This window comes from Silurus aristotelis (genome assembly GCF_946808225.1).
Source record: "Silurus aristotelis genome assembly, chromosome: 6".
In the NCBI taxonomy this organism is placed as follows: domain Eukaryota; kingdom Metazoa; phylum Chordata; class Actinopteri; order Siluriformes; family Siluridae; genus Silurus; species Silurus aristotelis.
Window position 1 is genome coordinate 33,491,711 of NC_139579.1, and position 20,000 is coordinate 33,511,710.

At 42.2% G+C, this 20,000-nt stretch overlaps 2 protein-coding genes across 2 annotated transcripts in view; both read left to right on the forward strand.

The window, feature by feature from the left end:
- Positions 1-3,525: 3,525 nt before the first annotated feature.
- Positions 3,526-6,059, forward strand: fgfbp3 (fibroblast growth factor binding protein 3). The gene is made up of 2 exons (XM_083543538.1): positions 3,526-3,786; positions 4,779-6,059. Exons 1-2 carry the CDS (start codon positions 3,675-3,677, stop codon positions 5,381-5,383), a joined length of 717 nt encoding a protein of 238 aa, XP_083399664.1. The 5' UTR covers positions 3,526-3,674; the 3' UTR covers positions 5,384-6,059.
- A 3,677-nt stretch (positions 6,060-9,736) lies between these two features.
- Positions 9,737-20,000, forward strand: part of tbc1d12a (TBC1 domain family, member 12a) — a 33,009-nt gene continuing 22,745 nt past the window's right edge. The window contains exons 1-4 of the mRNA XM_083543467.1: positions 9,737-12,331; positions 14,941-15,061; positions 16,222-16,298; positions 16,383-16,465. Of these exons, the coding sequence (XP_083399593.1) occupies positions 10,200-12,331; positions 14,941-15,061; positions 16,222-16,298; positions 16,383-16,465 (2,413 nt within the window). The 5' untranslated portion in view covers positions 9,737-10,199. The remainder of the gene's footprint in view (positions 12,332-14,940; positions 15,062-16,221; positions 16,299-16,382; positions 16,466-20,000) is intronic.

Genomic DNA, 20,000 nt, shown 5'->3' on the forward strand with positions numbered 1-20,000 from the left:
GGTAAGACTCACTGTAGCAGCAGAACTAAAAGGGAGAACCAGAAGGTAATACAGACATGAGGATCTCTGGGATAAGAGACGACCCACCACACCACCATCAACAAACCTGAGTGAACGTATGAGAGTGAGGAGACGACAGCATCCAAATATCCCAGTTCACCAAACACTCCATATCCATGATCCCTCCAGATCTGCTCCTTTACCTCACAAACACCTACTGACTAAAGACTCCACTAAATAAATGTGTTCTCCCTCGACTTGAACACTGAGACTGTGTCTGAGTCCAGAACACTGATTGGAAGGCTGTTCCATAACTGTGGGGTTTATAAGAGAAACATCTGCCCCCTGCTGGAGTCTTCATTATTTGAGGTACCAACAAATAGCCTGCACCTTTTGATCTAAGTAGGCGTGGAGGATCATCCTGGTACAGAAGTTCACTCAGATACTGCGGCGTGAGAGCGTTAAGTGCTTTATACGTCAGTAGTAGTATTTTATAATCAGTGTGAGATGTAATTGGGAGCAGTGTAGATGATTAATACAGGGGTGATGTGATCATATTTTCTAGATCTAGTGAGGACTCTTGCTGCTGCATTCTGAACTAACTGAAGCTTATTTCTGCACTTACTCCAACACCCAGACAGTAAAGCGTTACAGTAGTCTAATCTAGATGTTACAAAAACATCTACTAGTTTTTCTGCATCCTGTAACGACATCATATTTCTATATTTAGCAATATTTCTAAGGTGAAAGAAGGCGATCCTGGTGATATTATTCACGTGAGACTCAAAGCAAAGACTCGGGTCAATAATCACACCGAGGTCTTTGACTGCTGTACACACTGAGACAGAAACACCATCCAGAGATGCTACAGAATCGGAAAGTTTGCTTCTAGCTGCATGTGGTCCTAGTAAAAGTACTTCTGTCTTATCTGAGTTGAGCAGAAGAAAGTTATCAAGCATCCACTGTCTAATGTCCTTTACACACTCCTCAACATTGTTAAGCTGATCTCTCTCATCTGGCTTTGCTGAAATATACAGCTGTGTGTCATCAGCATAGCAATGGAAGCGAATCCCATGTTTATGTATAATTTCACCAAGAGGCAGCAGATATAAAGAGAAAAGCAGTGTATTGTATTCTACATACAATTCTACACAACATTCTACACAACATTCTGTGCTCAATTCTACACATCATTCTACACACAATTCTACAAACATTTTACACAACATTCTACACAGAATTCTACACAATATTCTACACCCAATTCTAAACAGCATTCTACACAATATTCTACACAACATTCTGTGTACAATTCTACACAACATTCTACACACAATTATATCCAACATTCTGTTAAAGATTTTACACAGTTAATATTCTACTCAGTTCTAAGCCACATATTTCAACACTTATTTTTCCGCATGGTTTTCATATTCAAAAACACATTCATACAGAGTACGACTTGTAGTGAACTGCTTTACACAACTGTCCATCTGGTAAACATGAAAGAAATACAATATAAGATAAGTTTGTAGGTTCTTCAGTTTTTGTGAGTCTTCAGCTGGAGTCTGTGAGAGCGTTAGCTAGCTCTGAAGTTCTACACTAGCTACATCTAGCTACCAGCTCCAGTCTCTGTGTGTGGAATTAAACACATGAAACTCTGCCCTGTCTGAATTTCACACATCTCATCAGCTCTTTGTGAGTGGAGTTGAAGTTCTCGAGCGTGTAAAAGGAAACGGCGAGGGTCTTGATGAGACGCGAGTCATCACGGTTGCTCTCCGACTCGCAGATCTTCAGGGTAGAATTTCAATAACGTGGTTCGTCCTCCGCTCGCATCTCATTCAGAATTCTTCTGTCCCCCGTCATTAGCAGCCAGCGAGGTCGCGGTAATCATCCTCAATGATGGTGCCGGACGCTCGCCTGATTGCGCCTGAAAAGATGAGTTGAGAGATAGAGAGAGAGAAAGAGAGAGAGAGAGAGAGAGAGAGAGGGCGAAAAGAGAGAGAATAAGAGAGAGAGAGAGAGAGAGAGAGAGAAAATGAGAGAGAGAGAGAGAGAGAGAGAAAATGAGAGAGAGAGAGAGAGAGAGAGAGAGAGAGAGAGAGAGAGAGAAAATGAGAGAGAGAGAGAGAGAGAAAATGAGAGAGAGAGAGAGAGAGAGAGAAAATGAGAGAGAGAGAGAGAGAGAGAGAGAGAGAGAGAGAGAGAGAGAGAGAGAGAGAGAGAGAGAGAGAGAGAGAGAGAGAAACAGACTTCCAGGCAAAGATCATTTGCATTCTATAAACATCAGGTTGAAATGTGTTTTCTTCCTTCGTTCAATTTTTTCTTCTTTTTTTCCTCTGTTTTAATCGTATCCTCCTTCTGGTTCTTCTTCCCATAAAATCCTCCTGTAATACTTGTCTTCCTCGTAACCTTACTCTCCTGCTCTCTCTTGTTGTTGTTGTTTCTTTCTTTCTTTCTTTCTTTCTTTCTTTCTTTCTTTCTTTTTTCTTTCTTAGGACAAGTAAAAGTATCCTAATTCTTCCCTTCTTCCTGCCCTTGTCTATCTGTTTTTTTTATTTCGCACAAAATCTGAAATGATTTTATCTGATAAAAACGTACAGAACAAAACGTGTACTTGCTGATCAGTTTATTTATTGATTTATTACTGATTCCCCATCAGATATTTCTAATGACCTAATATTACATACCCTTCAAAAATATTGGGACACCTGACTTCTCCACCCTGATGTGGTTCTTCTGCCAAACATGCAGACAAACAGTCGTACTGGACGTCTTTAGCATTACATTTTCCCTTCACTTGTACTAGGAGACCTAAAACCTGCTCCAGTACGGCAACGCCCCTGTGCACAAAGCCAGCTCTATGAAGATCTGCTTTCCATGGGGTTGGTGTGGAAGATCTCCTGCTATGGAGCTCCAACACTATTGGACATGATGAATATGAATGCTGACTGCAACCCAGAAACCGTTTCACCTACAGCATCAGCATCAGTAATAGTTGGTGGATAAATCTCCACAAATCTCCACAAAAATCTAGTGGAACATCTTATCAGAAGAGTGGAGCTCATTATAACAGAAAAATGGAGACTGCATGTGGAATGGGACGTTCAAAAATGTATTTCCTTCCTTTAAAAGCACTGACACTGGAGACTCCTTCCAGGAAGCTTACATAAACATGTTTCTCCTCGCCCTGGAGACCAGACGTCAGCCGGGTCCTAAAATCCAGTTATGTGCGACCGTGTACGAGCCGTTACTATGGAAACGATGACATATTAAAATCAGCACAATTACATAAACTCCTGACCAATCAGAATCCACAATTCAACAGCACTGCTGTATAAGGAGATAAAACGATTTCTCTGGATAGATGTAGGTACACACACACACACACACACACACACACACACACACACACACACACACACACACACACACACACACACACACACACACTCTCCTTCTATTTTCACACGCACACACACACACAGTTGAACTCTGACCTCTTTTACCCCTGCTGTGTCTTTCATAGTAACTTTTTTGAGAGAGGGAGACAGAACGAGTGGAAGGAGGGGAATGTGTGTGAGATGGGGGGGGGGTGTAGGATGGGTGGTTCACTTGTTTTCGAACTCTGATGGAGGGAAGAAACTGAGGCCCCTTTTCCCCCTAAATCTTAAATGCCCCCCCTCTTTCTTTCTTTATCCATTCTTTCTTTCTGCCTTCCTCCTTCTCCTTTCCTCTTTGGCCATCTCGCTCTCACGGTCCAGAAGGAAGAGTTTCTCATTCACGGTGAGTAAAAACAAAACTTTTCAAATCGAACTGAAATGGAATTAGCTGGATCTGATCACACCAAAAAGGGGAAATCATTTGTGTAAATGTAGGAATGGCTGCTGAAACTGCACCATGGAGCTTTTAGTTCTCGACCTTCATCAGTCCAAAAAAGAGAAATATGAGAGAATCATAATAACTATCACTATATATTTACATCCTGCTGTACATTCTGTTGAGCCTGTGGACTTCTATACCCTTATACACACTATATGACCAAAAGTTTGTGGACACCCGAGCATAAGATCACTTTGTGCTTTTCTTCATCTCATTCCACATTGAGTCTCCATTATTACTTCTTCTATGTTCCACTGGATTTTTTTGGAGATTCATTCAGCCACAAGTGTGTTAGTAAAGTCAGTACTCATGTAGGAGAGGAAGCGAGGAGGTCTGAGGTGCAGTCAGTGTTCACATTCATCCCAACGGTTTTCTAAAGGTTCTATAGCAGGAGATCTTCCACTCCAACCGATTTATCTTCATGGAGCTGCTTTGTGCACAGGGACATTGTCATGCTGGAACAGGTTTGGATCTTCCAGTTCAAGTGAAGGGACAATTTCATGCTCCTGCATCCAAAAACTTTTTGAATTGTGTGTCTCCAGCTTTGTGAGACTTTTGGAGACGCAGTGTATATAATAATCCAAGTTATTTGAAATATGTCCCAATACTTTTGGCCACACAAGTACTTTTGCACGTCTTAGATTCTAATATAATACTATATTTATTTGGAAACGGGTTGCCATGTTATAGCAGCTGTAAGCGTTCCCTCAGGAGCAGCTCTTTATCCACAAAGTGCTGAAACTCCTCCTCTTTTTATCAGAGGAGCATCTTTGTGAACGTATATCGTTGCTATAGAAACAATAACGAGCACAGTAATTAATGAATTTATCAATATCTTCTGGCCAATCAGAACGCAGAGCTCTGTGATGTAATGGTATTTTCCCATGTGTTTGCAGGTTTCTCCGTCATGCCTCGCTTGATGAAATGGTTCTTCCTTGTCTTCCTCGTCTTCTTCGTCCTCGTTTCATCGTCCGAGGCGAAGAAGAAGACGAAGCAGAAACCCGGAGAGGAGAAAACCCCAAGCTCCGGGGAGCTGAACACCACAAACGGCGACCGCTGCACCTGGCAAACCCGCGAGGGCAAAAACAACATGGTGCTCCACCTCAAATGCTCCTCCCCTTCTGACCAGAGGGCGGGGCACGAGTCCAATTATTACGAATGCCAGTTTACGGGAAAACCGAGCGAATGCCCTGCGTACGGAGACAAACCCACGCAGTACTGGAATCAAGTGTTAACGAGGCTGAAGAAGCGACAGAGCGCCTGCGAAGGAGTGAAAGTGCTGAAGGCGGGGATGTGCAAGAGCGCTCCAAACTCCGCCCACATGAAGCTGGTGAAGAAAAAGGAGGTGCGCAGAGAAAAGGAAGGAGCGGCAGAGGAGAAGAAGGAGGACGAGGAGATGATGATGGCTGATGAAGGGATGTCGGATAGAGGGGCGGAGACAGAGAGCTATTGCGCCGAGGGATGGGATTCGTTCTGCCACCTCCTCACCAAGCTTCTGTAAAAACAAACAAATAGCTACACAATTTTATTCGCCGCACACTGCTGTTAGCGGAAAACTAGCGTGAAATAGATTAGCAAGAAATGATCGTTTTTTTTTTCTCTTTAAATGCTAATCAGAGATCTTTCTTCCTGCACATTGTTGTTGTTTTTGTGTTGTTGTTGTTGTTGTTGCTTCCTGATTTGGAAGAAACTAGCAGCTATCCTAAATGCTAATCAAACTTAATTTTGCATTCTTCACTGAAAAGTGCTAGCATAAAACATCAAATGTTCATGCTCAGTTATTTTCAGCAGTAACGTTTTTACCCACAATGCACCTAAAGTCAAGATGCAAAATCCTAGCTAAAATTGCGCCACTTGTTTAGCATCCCGGTCTGAGGATGATAGGGGGCGCTAAAGTACTAATCATGCATGCTACACGCTAATTAGCGATCCTAGCAATTCTTTTAGTTTGAATTCATTACAGCAGCAGCTTTTTTTAGTCACATGCCTGCGTTTGTGAAACAGCGCTAAGCTAACATTTTTGGAACAGAATGCTACGTGATATAATAGCGTAAATCTTGCGTTGCATGTAGCTTAGCATAGCTCTGCTAGCGTAATTTAGCGTATCAGGTGGTTTTTACTTAACAATTTATTATGAACGTTTTCTAATCGTCAATAAACTCAGAGTTTGTGTTGAAGTTTTCCACTCGTTTATTTTCACTTCTTTTTCTTCAGTTTGTCTTCTAAATATTGTTTTCTGTTTCCTCTTTTTTCCATTTTCTTTTCTTTTTTACTTTCTCTGTCCTTCATTTTGTCTTTTCTTTGTCCTTTCTTTTCTTCTATTTATATTTTTGTCTTTCCTTCATCTGTCTTCCTTTTTCATTTCTTTAATTCCTTGTACTTTCTTTCCTTCTTATGATTATTTGTCTTTCTTTCTTTCTTTCTTTCTTTCTTTTTTTCTTCCCCTCTTTTTTCTGCTATCTACTTTGCATTTTATCTTTATTGTCATTCTTCCTTCCCTTTTTTTTTAGTATAAATTTTTTTTTTTTCTTTTCTCTATCCCTTGTTCCCATCTTTTCTTCCGTCTTTATTGCAGATTTGTGCTGAAATATTGAGACACGCTGACGTTGTTTTGTTCATCAGAAAAGCGAGAGAAGGATTTCAGGAACCTCGCTCAGGTGAAGGTCAGATGAAGGTGAAGAATGACAGCACAGAGAGAAGGAATTGAGTCGTTTGAGAGCTCGACTCGTGAGTCGACTCGTCTGAGACCCAGATTTTACCGGCATCTGAAAACTCGTCGTCTCTTCACATAAAATAAAACAATTCTAATATCAGTCTTTGTAACGGAGTGCAAAAGTTTGTGCACCTCAACAAAATCTTCAGTGTGCAAATTTACATCGGTTGACTTTTGAAAATAAACACAATCCATCATTTATTACTGAATCTAGTAGAAACTGAATCTAGAAGAACATCTCAGAAGTTCAGCACATGGAGACTAAATGTGGAATGAGATAAAAAAAAAAGAGACAAATATCAATCTTATGCTCGTGTCCACCAACTTTAAATTAATAAATGTATGCATTAGCATGTTTCAGCTTCAGCTAGCATTCGTTAGCATTACTAGCATCAGTACAGTAGTGGTGTGATGAGAGATCATGTGACTTCAGGATTCAGTATCGAAATTTACATCGTTTTCATTTTAATTGTAGGGCAGTGTGTACTGTAGCGTTAGCATTAGCGTTAACTAGCATAACTACATCACTTTCTGGTTACACACACACTCTCACACACACAAACACAAACATGCAGTGGTGTGTTCGGGGAGGAGGAAGAGGAGATGGAGATAAAGATAAGGTGGAGGTGCAGATGAAGATGTGGTTTAGGGTAAGGTAAAGGTGAAGACAGAGGTAGAGGTGGAGATAGTGATGAAGATGAAGATGGGGTGGAGGTTAAGATGGAGATGGAGAACAACATGGAAATGCAGTTTGAGATGAAGGTGAAGGTGTAGATGAAATAAATGAAGATAAATTAGGGTTGGAGGAGAATATGGAGATGGAAATGAAGATAGTATTGGAGGTGGAAGATGAGAAGGAGATGAACATTAGGGTGGAGGTGATGGTGTAGATGATGGAAATGAAAATAGTATTGGAGGGGGAAGATGAGAAGGAGATGAACATTAGGGTGGAGGTGATGGTGTAGATGATGGAAATGAAAATAGTATTGGAGGGGGAAGATGAGAAGGAGATAAACATTAAGATGGAGGTGACAGTGTAGATGATGGAAATGAAGATAGAGGTGATGGTGGAGAAGAAGACGGAGATGAGATGGAGGTGGAGAAGATGATGGAGATAAAGAGGGAGGTGGAAATGGAGATGATGGTAAATTTGATTTAAAAAAAAAATCCCAGTGTCATATGATGGTGGTGTTTTGGCGCCACTTAGTGGCCATCATGAGTTGAGAAAATAATTCATTAAAATAATGAGATCTGTAACACGATGCTGTCTGACTGTTTTATAGAGAAAATAAAATAATACAAATAATATTCTGTAAGCTGCTCTGTTTTATGTCCTTTAAAGCATTTTACAAATAAAATACAACTACATTCAACTAAAAGGTTTATATTTAATATCAGGCTTCCAGATAACATTCTCATTTATTACATCAAATCTGAGTCACTTTTTCTTTATGTATTATTTTTTTGCAAAGTGCAGAGGTTTATAAGTTTTCTACATGCTTTGTGTAATGTGAATGTTTCAGCAAATAAAGAAAATCTGAATTACAGTAGGAAAAATTGTATTTTTTTTTAACCATTAATGATCTCTTGATGCAAATGTTTGATATTATTGCATCACTGAATAAATTCATATGTACACACATAAATATATTTGTTTGTACACCGATAATCCTTAATTAATAACTGTAACAGGGATTGTTCACCAGAATATCGTCATGTATTCATTTTAATGATAAAAGACCATTTTAAAAAGATCAGTATAGCTTATTGTTTAAATGCATGTGTATAAGTTTATAAAACACTACAAATAAAATCGAACTGAACTGAATTATTTATAATAATTAGATTCAGAAACAAATGATTTATTATTTTAATAAATAATTTATTATAATATTTTGAAATAGTATTTTGTGTTTAATTTAGACAATTATAATTCATGTAATTATATTGGAATATTAAATATAATTTGAAAGTATCATGTGGTCTGTGGACGATGCGGTGAACGTGGGACTGCACTTCATCCTGCAACATCTGGAAAAACCAGGGATTTATGTGAGGATCATGTTCGTGGACTTCAATTCATCCTTCAACGCCATCATCCCAAACCTCCTCCAGACCAAACTAAACCAGATCTCTGTTCTGATCTCCACCTGTCAGTGGATCAGCAGCTTTCTGTCAGATAGGCAACAGCTAGTGAGACTGGAGAAATTCATCTCAAACATCTGCACTATCAGCACTGGTGCTCCTCAGGGATGTGTTCTTTCCCCTCTGCTCTTCTCCCTGTACACCAACGTCTGCACCTCTACAGACCCTCTGTCAAGCTCCTGAAGTTTGCAGATGACACTAAAGTCATCAGTCTCGTTAACGGCGGTGATGAATCTGCATTCAGATGCGAGGTTCAGCAGTTGGCTGTCTGGTGCAGTCATAACAACCTGGAGCTTATCACCCTTAAAACAGTAAAGATGATTGTGGATTTTAGAAGAAACCCCCTGCACTCCCCTACTCACCGTCATGAACAGCACTGTGGCAGCAGTGGAGTCATTCAAGTTCCTGGGCACCATCATCTCTCCGAGCCTGAAGTGGGACAATTACATCAACTCCATTGAGCAGAAAATGTTCTGCCTTCACCAGCTAATGAAGTTCAACCTGCCACAGGAGCTGCTCACACAGTTCTACTCAGCCATCATGGAGTCTGTCCTGTGCTCTTCAGAAGACTACAGAGGGTGGTTTGAAAGGCTGAAAGAATTATTGATGCTCCTCTGCCCACACTACAGGAACTCAACACATCCAGAGTGAGAAAAAGGCTCAGAGAATCACCCTGGATCCTTTACATCCAAACCACATGCTTTGTGAACTTTTGCTACAGAGCACCAGGACAGAAGGCGCAGGAGAAGTTCCTTCCCCAGAACATTTAAACGCTCTCGCCATCGTGCAATAACATAAAACATATGTGCAAAACCACTTTTATTCATCTAAATCTGTACTTTTTTGTACAATAATACAATGACTTTAATTCTTAGTGCAAACACACTTGGCAATAAAACTCTTCCTGATTCTGGTGATTTATTATTGAATATAAACGAGCTGTATTGTGTAATTACTGTCTCTAACCGCTAGATGTCATCAGATAATCGTTTTAACGCTCTCGGTGTAGCGTTTGCTGGACAGGGAAACGCCACTTGGGCTGCGTCCCAAATGGAGCGGTGTTGGATGTAACTCGCACTACGTAGTGCGGACAGCGGCGGAGGGTTGTTCCCTTAGGAAGCGCGCGCGTGTAGGGAACAAGGGTGCGGTTGTGGCCGCGACCGAGTCAAAATGGCGCCAGTGTTTGCGCGTGCGGCGGATCGGAGCTGAGCTGGGTTCGGGTTTGGGTGTCGGGCGGGACGGTACCGGTACCGGGTCTATGCCATGAGTCTGTTTTATACCGAATAGTTCCGTTTCCGCGACATGGAGCAGATCAGCAGTGTAGATTTGTGTATATGTGTGTGTCCGGGTGTAAAATGACTGTCCGGTGTGAACACAGAGGAATAAACCTGATTAATCCCCGCAGGAGGACAGAGGTGAGGCAGATGTTGTGGATTTGCACTTCAGGGTTCGGACCGTGATGGAGATGCACCGAGAGGACGGTTCTGGGTTCGTCCTGCCCTTCACCGTGGATGTTAATGAGAACCGAGCTGAAGGGTGTAGAACACACACACTCCAACCTCAAAGTTCTCACAAGAACCTGGTCTTCAATTCAGCTCCAAAATACATGAACTCTGGAGTCACGTCTGAGGAAACATCTCAAGAGATCAATGGATTTCCAGAACCTCCCGCTGTGATTGAGCCGAAAGATGGAGACTCTGAACCGGACACATCTAGACACACCAGAACACCTGGAGAACCTGAATATTTTAGAGAAATCAATCCAAAACTAAATCAGAGCAAAAACCTTCACCATTCTGGTGTTCAAGTGGCAACATCTGGACTCGTAAACTTAAATGGAGAAGACAAGAATCTTTGGGGATTCTGTGCTGGTGTCAGAAGAGAAGGTTCTGTAGGAAACAATGATGGCCTGAACACATCTGGAGAAACCTCAGATCCTAGCGGAACCCACTCCAGCTGGTTCATATCTGGTGAAAAAGCAAGTGAAGAGGGAAACAATGGTCCTAAGATATCATCTGGACACATAAATACATCAGATACAAGAGCTGCAGATGTTTTCCATTCCATAGACTCCACACTTGTGATTGGAGAATCCTATGACAATCAGGCCACATCTGCAGGAACATCAGGTGCTAGAGGAAGCAACATGAACTACGTAGGAGAAACGAATGCTAATTGGCCTGGTAGAACTATGAACCCGTCAGTGGGAGAAGATGCTGCAATTTGGGAAATTGACAGCATTCCAGATGTGATTGGAGAATCTGTGAGTGAAACATCTGGACAGTGGACCTGTTTTAGCACAACTGCTTTAGAAGAAACATCAGACACCACTGGATTCAATGCTGTAGCTCCAGAATCAGTAAATATTAGAGGAACTGGTGCTAAAATGACCACATCTGGAGCTTGTGCCAAAATTATTGCACTTGAAGAAACAGCCAACATCTGGAGAACCAATATACACCAGAGTGAAGCTGGAAAAATGATGCATATTGGAGGATCTAGTGGTGAGTTGACAGATGGTACGAAATGCATCCAGATGGACTTGGTTGTCACGGAGGAAACCTTACAAACTTCTGAAACCAACATTAGTCCAGGGGTTGCTGAAAAAATGGTTCATACTGAAAAATCCTGTGCCACATCTGGAGAACAGGCACATAACAGGAGCAATTCATCTGTTCGAGAAGAAACACCAGGAACCTTTGAAACAAGCATTAGTCCAAATGTAGCTGATGAAATGGTGGATATTGATAGATCCTCCACATGTAGAGAACATGCAGGTACCAGTCCAGTTCTTTTAGAAGGAACCTGTGAGAACCTCGTCAGTTTGAGGGTAGCAGAAGAAACAGCAGGTACTTGGAGAACCATTGCTGAACCAGTCCTGGGCACACATGAGAAGGTAAGACCGCTAGATGTCAAAACAGCCACTAATGTAGCTGAAGATCTTGGAGTGTTACCTCAAGATCGGGTTAGTGGGAATTCCAGACTGGGGAACTGTTTTGGAAAGCGTCTGAGTTCCTGTTGTACGGAGTTGGAGATGCAAATCCCGAACGGTGAATTACAGACAGACGAAGTTCACTGTGAAGGAACATTTCCAAACAAAGCTCCAGAAAAAGGTGTTCGAGTGGGAAACTGTGGATACTTAGTTATAAACCGAAGAACCGTTTCAGGAACCCCTGTTTATTCCGTGGGTGAACCTTGGAACACCAGAGAACTGCAACAGGAAGCGAGAAGCACCTCGAATCCTGGACCAGAAACCATCTCAAATCATTCAGAAGCTACCATAAATGCAGGAGCGAGCGAGCAGGTGATGGAAACCAGACCTGAGGACGGTGTGGGAGCAGCGAGACCGCGGAGTCTGAGGACTGGTCCCGGGCAGGGGGTGTCGCTCAGCTGTAACTCCACCCCCCTGGGTGAGGGAAACCTGGGTTATTTTGCAGATGATGGAGACATGGATGTGATTATGAACAGCTTGGAGCTCGGACGTCGTCAGAGCGCTCCTGAGACACTTCAGGAGAGCGAACACGCCCATCTCGGACCTTCAGCCCATCAGTCTGCGAACAGGAGGCACGGATTCGCCGACTTCATTACCAGGTTCAGAGACGCCCACGATCTCATCATCAATAATTTAATGTTATAAACTAAATTAGAGTCCAAAAAAAATCTAAATATTTATGAATATAATTATAATAATTTAATATTTTAAACGTTAAATTCTAATAAAACCTTTTAATTGACGAGCCGATCAAGCAATAAAACTGATTAATGATAAAAAAATAATCTAATAATAATAATAATAATAATCATTTATGATCATTTATTCAAAACTTTATGTATGATGATAAAAATCAGGATCCAAAAACAGCGTTGTTGTAAAAAGCAAAATAATAAAATAATTAAAAAAACTGTTAAAAACATTATAAACAAATATAAAAAGATGTTTATCTCTTCTTAATGTAATAAAGAATATTAAAATTGTATTAAATAAAGGTTAAATAAAGAAAATATTTAAAAAGTAATGAAAACTATAAAAATATTTTATAAAAAGTACAAAATAAATGATTAGAAGAGAAACATTAGGCTTGAAAAACAAAACAATGAAAAAAGAAAAATTACTTTTAAAGTAAAAAAAAAAAAAGAAAAGTTTTTAAATATATTTAATAAAAATGAATCCAAAAGAATTCAAAATATTAATTATAAAAATAAGTCAAAAAATAAAATATATAAATTCATTTTAAATTCAACATAAATAATAAACACTACACATTTATAAAATGTAAGATTTTTACACAATAAAAGAAACTGACATGTGGTGAACACGTTTTATTTTCACAGTGGTGTGAAAAAGTGTTTGCCCCCTTCCTGATTTATTATTTTATTTGCATGTTTTCACACTTTAAAGTTTCAGATCATTAAACTAATTTAAATATTAGTAAAAGTGAACACAAGTGAACAACATGCAGTTTATAAATGAAGGTTTTTATTATTGTTTGCCCGCTAAACCTAGTACCTGCTTGGGCCGCCCTCATCAGCAACAACTGCAGTCAAGAGTGTGTGAAAACCTGCACTGAGTCTGTTTCTGCGCTGTGGAGGAATTTTACTCCACTCATCTCTGCAGAATTGTTGTAATTCAGACACATTGGAGGGTTTTCCAGCATGAACCCCCTTTTAAAAGGTCATGTCACAGCATCTCAATAGGATTCAGGTCAGGACTTTGACTAGACCACTCCAAAGTCTTCATTCGGTTTTTCTTCTGCCATTCAGAGGTGGACCTGCTGGTGTCAAACAGATGGCCAGACATTCTCCTTCAGGCTTTTTTGGTAAACAGCAGAATTCATGGTTTCATTTATCACAGCAAGTCTTCCAGGTCCTGAAGCAGCAAAACCCCAGACCTTCACACTACCTCCACCATATTCTACTGTTGGGATGATTTTCTTTTTCTGAAATGCGGTGTCACTTTTACACCAGACGTAATGGAACACACACCTTCCAAAAAGTTCAACTTTTGTCTCGTCAGTCCACAGAGTATTTTCACAAAAGCTTTGGGGAAAAAACTGAGACAAGCCTTTATGTTCTTCTTGATAATTTTTGTGTCTCTTTCTTATGGTGGAGTCGTGAACACTGACCTTCACTGAGGAAAGTGAGGCTGCAGTTTTTTGGATGTTGTTGTGGGGTCTTTTGTGAGCTCTTGGATGAGTCGTCGTTGTGCTCTCGGGGTAATTTTGGTCAGCTGTTCACTCCTGGGAAGGTTCTCCACTGTTCCATGTTTTTGCCATGTGTGAATAATTTCTCTCACTGTGGTTCTCTGGAGTCCCAGAGCTTTAGAAACGGCTTTGGAACCTTCTCCAGACTGATGGATCTTAATTACTTTCTTTCTCCTTTGTTTCGGAATTTCTTTGGATCTCGGCATGACGTCTGGCTTTTAAGGATCTTTTGGTCGACTTCACTTTGTCAGGCAGGTCCTATTTAAAAGATTTCTTGATGGTGAACAGGTGTGGCAGTAATCAGGCCTCAAATTCAACTCAGGTGTGATAAACCACAGTTTTAACAGGGGGCAAACACTTTTTCACACAGGGCCATGTTTTACTAATATTTAAATTAGTTTGCTGATCTAAAACATTAGTGTGACAAACATGCAAAAAAAATAAGTAATCAGGCAAACACTTTTTCACACCACTGTATTTTCACACCAGCAGTCAGGGGTTAATAAAGGTCACGATTCTTTCTGAATCTAATCGCAGGATTCATCACATTCACATGTCACATTCCTCTTCACTTCCTGGTTTGCCAGTTGACACTCGTGTGTGTGCGTGTGCGTGCGTGCGTGCGTGTGCGTGCGTGTGTGTGTGTGTATAAAAGAAACGTCCTGTATAATTTTTGTAACTAAACTGGTGTTGTGTTGTTTAATGTGATTGGATCAGCACCGGAGCGAAACCCACTAATCAGACACATCGCTGTAACCATGGCGACATGCAATCTCCAAATCAAAGCCTTGTGTGGTCCAAAAGTTCTGCCTCTTCTGTTAAAATGCGTAAGAGACGGTGATGACGTGTCTGTACGAGGGCATTATTATAATATAGTTCTGATTTTATTGGAAATGAATAAACACCTTCTGACCAATGAAAAGCCAGATTGCCACAGCACTGTGACTGTTACACACGTCAGGGTTTCATGGATATTGTGTTCCGCATTTGTCTCTACAGAAGCCTGTTTTCCTGGAAGCCCAGAGAGACGAAGGTTGCCGCATCAGGATGGAGATTATTCGGGAAAATGTCTTCCCGGGAAAACACCACCACCAAAGAGTCCAGAGTCCCACAGCAGCAGGTGAGGGGGAACAGGAACCACACTGAGATCTTCAATTGACATCATGTCATGATGATGTATAGTGTGGATTTGATATGGTCTGAAAGTCAGGGTCTGACTTCAGGAAGGTTCATAGGGAGGGTGGTTAAGAAGACAAGAGTGTGTGTGTGTGTGTGTGTGTGTGTGTGTGTGTGTGTGTGTGTGTGTGTGTGTGTGTGTGTTTAGATTGCAGCTGCCATTTCTAAAGCTTCTTCCTCTGTTTTTGTGTGTGTGTGTGTGTGTGTGTGTGTGTGTGTGTGTGTGTGGACTGAGAGGAGCTTTGAGCTTTTGCAATCCACTTGTGATTCACCACACACACACACACACACACACACACACACACACACGTTCTGTTAGAATGTTAGATGTCTAAATATGTATTTAGTTTTATTAGTAACTTTTCATTACTCACATAATATAAATATGACATTAAAGAGTTTTAGGGATGGAAAGAGGAGGACACAGGGTGTGTTCTAATTTGCATATTTGTGTATATTCATGAGCTGTGCATTTTTAATAAGGTTGAAGGTGATATTGTTACAGTAACCACAATCCAATCAAATAATCTGACATGACATGTTCAGTTGACATGACCACGCCCCAAATACAACTACATGCAGTGAACACACTCACCGCAACAACCACGCCATACATGCAGTGGCCACGCCCTAAACATGGTTACCATGCAGTGGCCACACACCAAAAACAATGACCACGCTCTTCATGTGTTGGCCACACCCTAAACACAGTAACCGCAGCCTACATGCAGTGGCCACATCCCTAAACTGCATTAAACTCTAATGAACACTGTGTATTTGTGAGGTGACTGAGGGCAATAGTGGTGCTATTGTGTTCACATGGATGGAGTCTCTCTCTCTCTCTCTCACACACACACACACACACACACACACACACACACACACACACACACCTACACCTGAGGCACCACAGGTATGTCATTAACACTTTTCAGGCCATTCATCATCCTGGAAACAGGATTATATTCAGAATCTCACTCTCTGCCCTTATGTTTTTCTTTATCAATATTTTCCATGTTTCTCTCTCTTTCTGTTTTTACATCTTATCCGTCTATATCTCTGTCTCTCGCTCTGTCCTGCTCTGTCTTTCCTCCCCCCATTCAGCCAAATCCGGTGAGACAAAAGAACCTGGAATTTGAGCCTCTCTCCACCACGGGTCTTATTCTAGAGAACAGACCTGCGTAAGACTTTTATTAATATTACACAAACATTTCTGCCCTTTTCTTTTTACACTGAGTGATGCTCATGATCCATTTTGGTTTCAGGAACCTACCGGCCAAATCAGAGGAGGAAGCTCAGAGACACAGACAGCAGTATGATGAGATGATGGCAGGAGCCAAGAGGAGCGGTAACTGTTCCTACTTTTTCATCAACACCCCTCTTTGGTCTTTACGCTTTACACACCGCCATGTCTTTACGCTTTACACACCGCTCCTGACTTTACGCTTTACACACCGCTCCTGACTTTACGCTTTACACACCGCTCCTGACTTTACGCTTTACACACCGCTCCTGACTTTACGCTTTACACACCGCTCCTGACTTTACGCTTTACACACCGCCATGTCTTTACGCTTTACACACCGCTCCTGACTTTACGCTTTACACACCGCTCCTGACTTTACGCTTTACACACTGCCATGTCTTTACGCTTTACACACCGCTCCTGACTTTACGCTTTACACACCGCTCCTGACTTTACGCTTTACACACCGCTCCTGACTTTACGCTTTACACACCGCTCCTGACTTTACGCTTTACACACTGCTCCTGACTTTACGCTTTACACACCGCTCCTGACTTTACGCTTTACACACCGCCATGTCTTTACGCTTTACACACCGCCATGTCTTTACGCTTTACACACCGCCATGTCTTTACGCTTTACACACCGCCATGTCTTTACGCTTTACACACCGCCATGTCTTTACGCTTTACACACCGCCATGTCTTTACGCTTTACACACCACTCGTAACTTTACGCTTTACACACCGCTCCTGACTTTACGCTTTACACACCGCTCCTGACTTTCCGCTTTACACAACGCTCCTGACTTTACGCTTTACACACCGCTCCTGACTTTACGCTTTACACACTGCCATGTCTTTACGCTTTACACACCGCCATGTCTTTACGCTTTACACACCGCCATGTCTTTACGCTTTACACACCGCCATGTCTTTACGCTTTACACACCGCCATGTCTTTACGCTTTACACACCACTCGTAACTTTACGCTTTACACACCGCCTTGTCTTTACGCTTTACACACCGCCATGTCTTTACGCTTTACACACCACTCGTAACTTTACGCTTTACACACCGCTCCTGACTTTACGCTTTACACACCGCCATGTCTTTCCGCTTTACACACCGCCATGTCTTTACGCTTTACACACCGCCATGTATTTACGCTTTACACACCGCCATGTCTTTACGCTTTACACACCGCCATGTCTTTACGCTTTACACACCGCCATGTCTTTACGCTTTACACACCGCCATGTCTTTACGCTTTACACACCACTCGTAACTTTACGCTTTACACACCGCTCCTGACTTTACGCTTTACACACCGCTCCTGACTTTCCGCTTTACACAACGCTCCTGACTTTACGCTTTACACACCGCTCCTGACTTTACGCTTTACACACTGCCATGTCTTTACGCTTTACACACCGCCATGTCTTTACGCTTTACACACCGCCATGTCTTTACGCTTTACACACCGCCATGTCTTTACGCTTTACACACCGCCATGTCTTTACGCTTTACACACCACTCGTAACTTTACGCTTTACACACCGCCTTGTCTTTACGCTTTACACACCGCCATGTCTTTACGCTTTACACACCACTCGTAACTTTACGCTTTACACACCGCTCCTGACTTTACGCTTTACACACCGCCATGTCTTTCCGCTTTACACACCGCCATGTCTTTACGCTTTACACACCGCCATGTATTTACGCTTTACACACCGCCATGTCTTTACGCTTTACACACCGCCATGTCTTTACGCTTTACACACCGCCATGTCTTTACGCTTTACACACCGCCATGTCTTTACGCTTTACACACCACTCGTAACTTTACGCTTTACACACCGCTCCTGACTTTACGCTTTACACACCGCTCCTGACTTTCCGCTTTACACAACGCTCCTGACTTTACGCTTTACACACCGCTCCTGACTTTACGCTTTACACACTGCCATGTCTTTACGCTTTACACACCGCCATGTCTTTACGCTTTACACACCGCCATGTCTTTACGCTTTACACACCGCCATGTCTTTACGCTTTACACACCGCCATGTCTTTACGCTTTACACACCACTCGTAACTTTACGCTTTACACACCGCCTTGTCTTTACGCTTTACACACCGCCATGTCTTTACGCTTTACACACCACTCGTAACTTTACGCTTTACACACCGCTCCTGACTTTACGCTTTACACACCGCCATGTCTTTCCGCTTTACACACCGCCATGTCTTTACGCTTTACACACCGCCATGTATTTACGCTTTACACACCGCCATGTCTTTACGCTTTACACACCGCCATGTCTTTACGCTTTACACACCGCCATGTCTTTACGCTTTACACACCGCCATGTCTTTACGCTTTACACACCACTCGTAACTTTACGCTTTACACACCGCCTTGTCTTTACGCTTTACACACCGCCATGTCTTTACGCTTTACACACCACTCGTAACTTTACGCTTTACACACCGCTCCTGACTTTACGCTTTACACACCGCCATGTCTTTCCGCTTTACACACCGCCATGTCTTTACGCTTTACACACCGCCATGTATTTACGCTTTACACACCGCCATGTCTTTACGCTTTACACACCGCCATGTCTTTACGCTTTACACACCGCCATGTCTTTACGCTTTACACACCACTCGTAGCTTTACACACCGCTCCTGACTTTACGCATTAAACACCGCTCCTGACTTTACGCTTTACACACCGCTTCTGACTTTACGCTTTACACACCACTCGTAACTTTACGCTTTACACACCACTCCTGACTTTACGCATTAAACACCGCTCCTGACTTTACGCTTTACACACCGCTCCTGACTTTACGCTTTACACACCGCTCCTGTCTTTACGCTTTACACACCGCTCCTGACTTTACGCTTTACACACCGCTCCTGTCTTTACGCTTTACACATCGCTCCTGACTTTACGCTTTACACACCGCCATGTCTTTACGCTTTACACACCGCCATGTCTTTACGCTTTACACACCGCTCCTGACTTTACGCTTTACACACCGCTCCTGACTTTACGCTTTACACATCGCTCCCGACTTTACGCTTTACACACCACTAGTAACTTTACGCTTTACACACCGCTCCTGACTTTACGCTTTACACACCGCTCCTGTCTTTACGCTTTACACATCGCTCCCGACTTTACGCTTTACACACCGCCATGTCTTTACGCTTTACACACCACTCGTAACTTTACGTTTTACACACCGCTCCTGACTTTACGCTTTACACACCGCTTCTGACTTTACGCTTTACACACCACTCGTAACTTTACGCTTTACACACCACTCCTGACTTTACGCTTTACACACCGCTCCTGACTTTACGCTTTACACACCGCTCCTGACTTTACGCTTTACACACCGCTTCTGACTTTACGCTTTACACACCACTAGTAACTTTACGCTTTACACACCGCTCCTGACTTTACGCTTTACACACCGCTCCTGTCTTTACGCTTTACACATCGCTCCTGACTTTACGCTTTACACACCGCCATGTCTTTACGCTTTACACACCACTCGTAACTTTACGTTTTACACACCGCTCCTGACTTTACGCTTTACACACCGCTCCTGACTTT